The 10,601-nt window shown below is 49.9% G+C and overlaps 1 protein-coding gene across 1 annotated transcript; it reads left to right on the top strand.

The window, feature by feature from the left end:
• The first annotated feature begins 110 nt into the window (after positions 1–110).
• Positions 111–10,559, top strand: efs (embryonal Fyn-associated substrate). The gene is made up of 8 exons (XM_034290391.1): positions 111–461; positions 1,232–1,583; positions 3,361–4,767; positions 4,964–5,086; positions 5,867–6,853; positions 7,210–7,284; positions 7,828–8,085; positions 8,349–10,559. The coding sequence occupies exons 2-8, from the start codon at positions 1,572–1,574 to the stop codon at positions 8,529–8,531; spliced, it is 3,045 nt and encodes a 1,014-aa protein (XP_034146282.1). The 5' UTR covers positions 111–461; positions 1,232–1,571; the 3' UTR covers positions 8,532–10,559.
• The last annotated feature ends 42 nt before the right edge of the window (positions 10,560–10,601 follow it).

Genomic DNA, 10,601 nt, shown 5'->3' with positions numbered 1-10,601 from the left:
CTCCTTTACTTACAATAGCAACGTTTCCACTTGCGCCTGTACTGATGTCTTTACGGGAGTCACTGCAAAAAACGCGCAGCCTATCGCAAAATAAGTATATATCAACATCTCACCTTGCCAATGCCAAATGCTTGCATGAAAATATTTTTTTTGTTTTGGAAAATTCTCCTTGTTAAGCTAAACAGCACAAACATTACTCTCTTCTATGCAAATGCAGCTTTTTACTCAGAATCTACAGGATGAAATACTGAAGGTGGAGCTGTAACCTTCGGTTTCTCCATCCTCCAAATGTTATTGCGCGTTTAACGCTTTGCGGGTCGTATCCAATTACGTAGTCCTTCGGAGAGGGAAGAAAAACCTCGTTGGCCACGGATTCGCTATCCTGTACAGTACTGAAATAAGGGATTGTTCGATATCTTGTTTTTATTGAGAATTGAATACCATTATTAATTTAATCACGGGTAAGTGCACTTGCTAAAAAAAATCTATGACTGAGTGTCATTTTAATGCACAATTAAGTTTGCTTGCTAGCTAACTGATTTCATTCCCCCTTTTGTTTTGCCACATTGGCTATGTAGCCAGCCAGCAACTGTGTTAGCTGCTAACATTACCGTGGCATTCTAGCATCTGTCGATTTAGATACGTGGAAAATGTTGGGAGAAATATTTTGGATATGTTTTATGTTACCAGCATATTTGTATATGACCATTTAGTAAATTTGCTGGCTGCGCATTTTAGGGTGTCCACTAACGTTAGGAAGCGACATTTTATGTGATTTCATGGTCTATGATTTTGTCCTCCTGGCTGATTTCGCTGCCTGGCACTGATACCTGGTCTGAGACAGCTCGGTCCTTCATTAAGATGTACAGTATAGCAATAACGTTACGAATGCATTATAGAATAATGTTCGCGTCCATATTAACCATTTCGTTCGTCAATGTTCTAAGAAAGATAGTTACATTTTTTTATCTGTCACTCTTGTATGTGGTGTTCTCATGTTAGCCCAGATGGCAGACGGACATTTTACAGACTAGTGGTATTAGGACGGTAGCTAGAGTCTGTCGTCTATTACTACTATCTGGGCTGTGATCAAGTGAGGTTAAAATAATGCGCATGTGATTACAAAATTCGTAAATATGTTAACTTAAAAATATGAGATATATGAACAGGTTAACAGAGAAAGTGTTAGATTTTAGGCTGATACATTTGTAATTCTAATTTTCACTTTTAGGTTAACTGGAAATCAGTTTTGATGATGACATCACAATCCAGCCTAACTGGATTTTCTAAACTTCACATGACTTGTCAACAACACTGAACCGAGAAGGAGCAGTTCAATCATGCCCTCTATGCAGAATAACCCACTGGGCTTTAGTGAGGGAAGAAGCCAGGGCATCTCTCAACTGCTGCACTTGTGGCCTTGAAGCTGTTGGAGTTGGCCTCGAACACAGCTTGGATCGTGTGTTTGGACTCTAGCGGTCACGTCTTGGAAATAGATGGATGACCCTGTCTGCTTTTGAGCCTGTCTGAGCCAACGTCCTGACGGGAGCACTGTCTGAGGAAGAGCAAATATGTCCCTCTCAGTAAGTACAAACCGCGCATGCATTTTTGTTTGTGACGTTCAAGTGTGCTTCTGTATAAGAGATGCTGGGGTGAGTGTAAAATCGGGCATAATTAGAAGTGAAGCCATCTGGTGACATGGTAATGCATTGTTTTTTATTTTTAATCTAGGTCAATGTTTGAATAGTTAAAAATGCATGGTCAGGCTTCCTAAAGCCTCTGCCTTGCACTACAGCTCTGTCATTGTGGCCTGGTTTGGATCCCTGGTTGTGGCATACGATGTCCCGGGGCCTCGTGGGGGGGCGTATTGGCTGAGCATTGTCCAAAGTTGGTGTGGTTGATGTCGGACGAGGGTGGGCTTGGTCCTTCGCGCTCTGAAGACCGCTTGTTGTAGGACTCAAGGTCCTGTAAGCTTAATCGTGGTTGTTGGTCGGGGAATGTGTTTCTCTCCAGCGCATGTGTTTGCAATACTTCCTGGTTGAGCGAGCAGTGTGAAAAGTAGTGCTTCAAGGGACGTTTGTGTGATCTTGGACTGTGTCGAGGTTGCTGAGGAGTTACCGAGGCAGGACCATAAAGTGAATTGGAGCTCACAAAATTTGTTAGGGTACAAAAAGAAAAAAAATAATAATTACTGATTTGACAGTTCGTAAGGGGATGGGAGATATGGCTGAAGTGATGCCTTTGTTTTCTCGATCCAATGTTGTCAAATTTGTGATTACGTCATTCAGGGAAGGGTCATGCAGAGGATGTGGTGTTAAAGTAATTGAACATCGCCTGGGCTTCCATCCACTAGCGTTGTTCTTTCCAGTAGGGTTATTTCCCACTGGGTTCAGTCATACAAGTGGCAGCAATATGTTTTGCACTGGAAAACGAAACTCTGTTTGGATTGGTCAAGATTAGACCAAATTTCATTGCGTTTGAAAACATTCAGTCTGTACTGAACACAGCCCAGGGCTCAGCTTGTCTCTATAGTCAGTCCCCATGGGGGTTAAGGTTTTGAAAAGGAGATGATAGAATGGCCAAGGGACAGCAATTAAACCCCAAACTAGGGACAGATGTTGCCTCCCTTCCCCCCTCCAGCCTCGAACCCCCCTCCCCCCTCTTATTAGTATGTGCTCCTCCTGTATTCTAAAATGAGTGACCTCCCTCCTCACTGTCGCTTTTGTGTTCATCCCATAACTAATGGTTGTGTGCAGCGTGTACAGTGATTCAGCACTTCTTTCAGTCTGTATTCAGTCTGTATTTAGTCATGATGTGTATGTATGCTCACTCAGCATGTGTTGGCTCTGTCTCTCTCTCTTTCTCTCCCTCCCCTTTCTGTCAATCTTTTTCTCATTCTCTCTCTCTCACACAACAGTTTTTGTGTTCCTCCTCCCCCGTTTCCGGATCTTCTCTGTTCATTAACGCTGCTGCACAATCGGCCGTTCACGATGTGTTTGTTGGCATGGTTCAAGTCGACGCATGGTGCGTCTTTGTGCGTTAACCTCGTGGTCACGTGCCTTGCAGAGCGAAGTCAGGCTGTCTCGGGCCGTCCTTCTTGTGGCTGTGTGTTTCTGGTGAATGTGTGGACCCGCCAAGACGTCCTACTAAATGCTTTCTAAATCTGGTTGGGTTTGTATGGGACCAACCCGTCCCGGTCGCATTGAAACAGAACCAAGATGGTGCTGATTAGGCTCAAGGCGTGCGAGTAGACTTAGAAGTAAGGCCCAGGAGAGCTGTTACAGTAATAGTGGATGGCGGTCGTGTCGGTCTCTTGTTATGGTTCTGTTGTCTTTATTTGTGTCTCTCTCTCCATCTCAGACAGTTCTGGCAAAGGCCCTGTTTGACAATGCGGCAGAGAGTCCAGAAGAGCTGGCCTTCCGGAAGGGGGACATCCTGATGGTTCTGGAGCAGGAGCAGGGAGGAGGCCCGGGCTGGTGGCTATGCTCTCTCCACGGGCGCCAGGGCATCGCTCCTGCCAACCGCCTCCGCCTCCTCCACACCGCCCCGGGGACCGACGCCCAACCCCCTGGCCGGGCCCCCAGCGAGGACTCTGTGTACCTCTCCCCGGGTCCGCTGGCCCGTACGGCGGCCCCCACGGAGGACGCAGACGGGGTCTACCGCGCCCCGGCCAGCCTAGGTGAGACGCTGTACCAGAGCCCGGGGGCGGTGTCTGTCGCCTCCAGACCAGGGGTTCTCCGGCAGGTAGAGGTTGGTGGACGCCCGCGTTCCCACTCCAGCTCCGGGACACGTCCCTGTCCTGATTGGGACGTGGGGGGGGCGGGACGCCCGCGCTCGCCCTCCCTCCGGGGCAGGGGCTCCGACTCGGCCGGGACCCTCTACCAGACCCCCTCATCCCCCACACCGCTCGGTCACCAGCTCCACAGACTGACAGGGGGTCTGGCCGGAGCTCCTGGCCAAGAGAACGTCTACCTGGCCCCCAGTGGTATGCCCAGGGTGGTGGGTCTGGCTCCGGGGGGGCCGGAGGACAACACCTACCTGGTCCCTCGGGAGGCTGTAGCCGCTGGCCACTCAGACGGCTGTTACCTGGTCCCCAGAGGCACGGTGGTGCCCAGCGAGGAGGTCTACCAGTCTCCCACCGGAGGGGCACCTGGGGTGGCTGTGTCGTCCCAGGTCACGCCCCTCGCCACCAGGATCGTGGAGGCTCAGAGCCTCGCCACCTCTCATGTGAACGGGGGGACGCCCGTCAAGCCCCTCACCCCTCAGAGCAAACTCGCCCAGGACCCCTCCAGGATGGTGTACCAGAGCCCCACCCCTGTGGGGGCCGGCCTACTCAGGACTCCGCCCGCCCCCGGACAGAGATCCCCTAAACCCCAGCTGAAAGCGGCGACCCCCAAAACCTCGGGAAGTCCGGGTGCGGTGCCCTCCACTCCCCCGGTGGCCAGAGGGAAGCTGGCCCCGGCCACGCCGCTCAGGGGATCCCCACTACTGGCCAGGGCAGGACAGGCGCACGGCAGGGTGGCCGGATCCCCGGGCGTTGCCCGTAAGCCCCCTCCTCCAGCACCTCCGGTTAGAGGCGTCACCAGGAAGGACTTGGCCCTGTCCGGGAGCCCTGTCCCCCCCTGTCAGCCCGTCCTCTCCACCCCGCCGTCTGCTCCTGTAGCCCAGCAGCAGGACGGCAAACGGATGACATCGGACGAAAAGAAGAATGGGCTAAATAAGAAAGGTGAAGACAGAGACCCGGGCGACGAGAGCCTGGACGAACAGGTGAGAGACAAAGACACGGCGCGACCTGATTGGATGTTGACTCGCTTATTGGTCGGACACCTGAGTTATCCCCTGTTAAGTCATGTAGTCTTGAAGAGCTCTGTCCCCAGTCGACGGCTGAGAGTGGTGTGTCTTTATACATGTCTTATAATCTGTTCATAACCCCTCCTCCCTCCCTCCCTGCCTGGTCTCTTAGGTGTATGACACCCCCCCCAGCAGCAGGTGGCAGCGAGCAGCCCCGGCCGTGCTGTGTGACAACGACGAGAGCATCTACAACACCCCCCGCTCCCTCCCCCCACATGCCGACAGCCAGTCTGAGGTCGGCTGGGATTCCTACACACTCCGCCTTCCTCTTGTATTTCTCTCCATCCGTCCTTCTCCCTCCTCCTCTCGACTGTCTCCCTCCTCCTCTCGACTGTCTCCCTCCCCCTCCCCTTGGCACTCCCCTTCTCCCTTGACACTCAACTTTCCTTCACCTGTTCTTTCCTCTGTCTCTCTGTCTCCCCCTTTCTGCCTTATTTATGTCTGTGGTGTCTCTCTTCATGCCACACCTGTTTAGCTGCAATCCAGTCAGTCTGGTCTGAATTCTGCTGCTGCTATTTTCTCCCAGTCACACCCAGCTGTCTAAGCTGCAGAGGGAATGTGATGGCCAGGCTATACAATCTCCTCCTCCCTAGAACACACACACACACACACCAAACATTACTTCTGAATAGGAGCTCAGTGACTCAGTGGAATGAATTCCAGGACAATGACGGTAATGACAGACCTTCTATGCTCCATTTAACAATCTAGGAGGTCTCTCTAGTGGTTCCTTGGACGCTCATTTGTCTAACGGAACAATCAGTGTCTGGGGCAATAAAGGAAGCCATATTCCACCCGAGAGAAACTGAAAAGTTCTCCTCTGTCTGACAGGTGTAGGATGTTCTGTCTGACAGGTGTAGGATGTTCTGTCTGACAGGTGTAGGATGTTCTGTCTGACAGGTGTAGGATGTTCTGTCTGACAGGTGTAGGATGTTCTGTCTGACAGGTGTAGGATGTTCTGTCTGACAGGTGTAGGATGTTCTGTCTGACAGGTGTAGGATGTTCTGTCTGACAGGTGTACGATGTTCCTGCTGCGCTACTCGCTACGTCGTCTGACTCCCAGCAGCCGGCCCACAACGTCCCAGCGCTTCTTATAACAGACGAATCAGAGGAGGACGTGTACAGTGTTCCCACCCTCCCCGGCCTCCCCCTGGGCCCGGAGGACACCACTCTCCCCCTGGATGTAAGGGAACAGGGCCAGTTCTACTCGGTCCCCGGCCCAGGGAAGAGGGCCCCGCTGGGGCTGGGCGAGGGCAGCGACCCGGGGTCCTCCTCCGAGACAGACTGTGGCATCTACGACATGCCCGCTCTCACCCTGGAAGTCCCGCCGTCTCCGGCCATGTCCACCTCGTCTTCGTCTTCCACCCGTCGGTTATCTGTGTCCAGTAACGGCTCTGGCGACGGTCAGTGGAGGAACTCCCTCTCTGGTCTTGTCCAGTCGGTGCTTAGCTCCATCTCAGCGACGCCTGCCTCCTCAAGGGACCTGGCCGTGTCATTGGCCGAAATCCTGTCCGTCTGGAAATCAAGTCAACCCGGCGACACCCCTCCTCCCCTTCAACAGGCTTGGGCCCGCCTCTCAGACCTGCTTCCTGCTTTGTCCGCTGGTGGCCACGCCCCCCCGTCAGACGCCCTCCTCTCCATGGTCCAACGAGCTTTAGAAGACTCCACCATCCTGCTCCAGACCCAGGGGAGGCCCCGCCTCTCGTCCCAGGACTCTCTGTCGCGGAGGCCGCTGCCGGCCCTGCCCGTGGCGGAGGTGAAGCCCTCAGGGGGCGGTATGGGGCCACGCAAGGGCAGCTGGATCCAGGAGAGGCCCTTACCCCCCACACCCCAGCCCACGTTCCCTCTCACCCCCGCGCAGCCCTCCTCTGTGATCATGGCCATCACTGTTGGGCAGAATGATGGGGAGGAGGAGCTGGGGAACGAGTATGCCGGGATAGGACTGACCCCTGCCCCGGCTCCTCTTCCTGTTGGGGACAGCGTGGGATATGTGAAGCTGCAGGTCAGTTGGTTATTCCACTTTCCCTTCCAAGTCATCTGTTTGCATTTTAAATAATTGCATACAAGTAGTGGTTTGTACTGCCTAAATTGTAAACTATTAGTTCACTGTTACATGGTTTCTCATGTTGAGTTCAGGGTACAGGCATGACAAATCCTCTATTGTGTGATTCCGTTTTCCTTAAACTGCCCCTACAAACTATAGACTATCCTGAACTATCTTATTGAGCCATGAGTCCTCAATCCCGAGTGGAGTCCTCAATCCCGAGTGGAGTCCTCAATCCCGAGTGGAGTCCTCAATCCCGTGTGAGTGTGTGTGAGAGAGAAACCATGCTGTATTGATTTATCTTATCTCCCCAGGGAAAACCTGAGCCCCCCTCAGATGCCCAGACAGAGAATGGGTCAAACCAGACCTTCCGCAGCACAGAGCCTAGGGTAATAGTCCTCTCATTCTCACACTCACATTCCATATTCACCCCCGACAAACATGTACATATTCCCTAAACACACTGTGACGTTGACACCAGATGCTGTATGCTCACCCACTACTCTCTCAGATGAATCATTGATTCTCCCTGTGTAACTGCTGGGCCGACCGTCCTTCAGTTTAGTGAGTGGACATTGACCTACTTCCCTGTGTGTTACACTCACGGTCAGTCTGCTCTCTCCGTGCCCACATTATCCAGTTTCATCCTGTTTACCGTAACGGTATCTCTCCCTCAATCTCACGGTCTTTTTCCCCATGGTCTTTTCATTTTTTGGGGGGGGCATTTCTCTCAGTAGACTTCGGCTGCAACAATGTGTGTCGTAGTCATTGAACAAGAGGTCATCTGTGATGTTAAGGATTCTAAGAATGTGACAATACACAGTGGGGTTCCAATGGGATAGTAAGGGCCAGGTTCTGTAAGTGACAGTGTTCTTCCATTAACACCCTTACAATGATGGCTCTGTCTCCTCTCTGTCCATCTCTCCCTCTAGTTGAGCCCCTCCCCTCCTCTGCCCGTCTCTCTCTCTCTGGAAGACTCAGAGCTGCTCTCCTTCTACTCGTCCCAGAGTCTCTCTCACCTGTCTTGTCTTGCGGACTCCATCGATGTGCTTTTCACCAGCGTACAGGGGAACCAGCCGCCCCGCGTCTTTGTTTCCCGGGGGAAGAGTTTGATCGTGACGGCGCACAAGCTGGTTTTCATCGGGGACACTCTCTCCCGCCTCCTGACTTCTCCCGACCTCAGGGCGAAGGTCAGCTCCATTTCATGACAGGGTTTTGTTTGTTAGGGTACTTAATAACTACACATTTGAGGGGAAAATTGGCCATTCCTGTTGAACTAGTCATGGTTTCAATCTGTTTATATGTTTTTTGGGCTGTTTTTATAGGATCTAAAATGGCTTGACAGGGTTTGTTGAGGTTTGGTATGGAAGGCAGGCAGAACAGCAGAGAATGACAGAGAATTGATTTTAATGCATTTTGTGAGATTGTGAATACATACTGTCTCTATTTGTAGGTCACAACCTCAGGTGGGCGACTGTGTCAGGCCCTGAAGGCCGTTGTCGTAGCCACGAAGGGAGCAGCCCAGAACTACCCATCAGTCTCTGCCACCCAGGAAATGGTGGACTGCGTGGCCGAGCTGTCCCAGCATGCCGCAGGCTTCTCTGGCCTGCTTCAGCGCCTTGCTGAAATATCGTGACGATATTTCTCTTCTTAAAGCGTGTTTACAATACATTTTCTCTCTACTTTGAAATGCCTTAGTTCTTACAGTGTGTCATTATTCTCTTTTATATTGAGCGATTTGATGTTTGAGGTGAGTGAGGTGCAATCATTGATTTTCAGTGCAGAAGAGGAACTGAGATCTGTGCCTCATTTTCATTGAGTTTGATTTTGTGTGCACTTGTGTTCTAGTAAGTATGTGTTGGTTGGGCTTTTGTTTGTTTCAATATTTACCCGCTTTGGTGCCGAACACACTTCTCGTCTTGTGTGTTGATAACTTATTAGTGATTGATGGATGTTTGGTTTTGGTCATTTTTTAACCCACTTTGTGACATTGTGTGTCTTGTGGGCTACCATTCTATGGGAGACAGTCCTAGTTCTGTTCGGTTGCTATCTTTTCCTCCTACATCGACATAACTGTTTATTTTCTTATCTTTGCATCCTTTATTGTAGTAGGGTTGCACAGTTGCAAAATTGTAATTCCTCAAACATCGCAACCCTTATTTTAAGTAGCTTTCCACTCCTTCACAAAATTAGCAAAATGTATCTAAAATCGTAACGCTGTGTTTAGGTCAGGGAGGGCTTGAAGGTACAACTTGAATTTGACGCTGAAGTTTGCAACATGGCTACAATCGATCTGGGACACAGTCACTTTTTGACATTGTAGTGTGGGAGAGAGGGGGGGGGGTGACTGCTTCATGGGATTAACGGAGGAGAGACCGTGGCTTCCAATAACCTGAGTAGAAAGGGAGGGTGATGCAATAGGTCTTAGTCACAATGTCATTTCCCACGGTTAGGCGAAAAAACCTGTCTGCCAACTTTCACCTGTCTGCACCTGCCTTGCTTTTCCTACAAAGTCACACTTTACCCTGTCGTCCTCTCAGTTTCTTTCACATATTATGCTCTTCTACAGCCTTGCTTTCCTACCCTCGCTGTCTCTTGCCAGTTGTCCAGCAGATGAGTTGTTTTTTTGTCCTCTATGCCGGCTGCTGACGGACGGTGCTGGCTTTTACAACCACTGTAGTCAATGAGAGCTTGTGAGCCATCCACGCCCAGACAGCTATGCCAAAAAGGGCATTTTAATAGTGCCTGTGTATCTCCTTAAAGTTTGTGTCCTTGTCTCCCTGCACAGGTCTTCAGTGCCCATACATTACCTACGGTTTTCATCCTGTCTAGAGCCCTGAAGCCTTTTTTAGGCTTACAAAGAGTTCACCACGTTGTTTCTGGAGCTGTACCTATCTAACCCTGTCTGATCTTAGGTAACTGCAAATGGGGTCGGGGGCTGCGGGTTTATTTGGGATTGGGGTGCGCCTTCAAGGTTCTCTATTGTTGAATGACACTAATCTCCTCTGCAAACCCCTTTACTCCCTGCCCTCGCCAGTGTTGCTGGCTCATAATCTGTGTAGCAGAGGTATGTTGGTAATTGGAGGATCAGATTAACAAATATGCGTCAGTGCCAAAAAAACAACAACAAATTAAGATATTTTCGCTAAACCCTTGTCTAAGTGTTTTTGCATTTGAGTGTCACCTAGTGGTTGGTAGCAGTATTACAACAGAATGCCTGCACAGTGCACACAACACTTTCAAACTGCATACTAAAAGAAAAGCGTCATCATAATTAATTGTATTTATTGATCATTTAGCATTAGCTTTGTGGTCTGCATGGCTTTAAGTAGCTTTTTCTTATTTGGACATATTTAACCAGGGATGTTTTCACTTCATACAGTGAATTACACTTTATTACAATAATGGTTCAAAAGAACACAGAGAAAAGCAGTTACAGTTTTATTAAGCTATAATTGGTTTTGCCTTTTTTTGTACCAGAATGTATTTTTAAAAGCTTTTTGTTTTGTAATTTGTTTTTACACTAATGTGAATTTGTTGGGATTCACTCCATGGCTAAACAAGGCATTTGGGACTACACTTCATGTAAATTGAACACTACAAAGATGCCTGTCATTTGACTCTGTTCCCCTCTAAAATGCACAAATAAATTTTTACAATTACATTCTTCTGTTTTGCTGTGGCTTATTTATGCTTCAGAAATGTA

Source organism: Esox lucius, chromosome 24, assembly GCF_011004845.1.
Source record: "Esox lucius isolate fEsoLuc1 chromosome 24, fEsoLuc1.pri, whole genome shotgun sequence".
Taxonomy (NCBI): Eukaryota; Metazoa; Chordata; class Actinopteri; order Esociformes; family Esocidae; genus Esox; species Esox lucius.
This window is presented reverse-complemented; position numbering and strand designations above follow the sequence as displayed.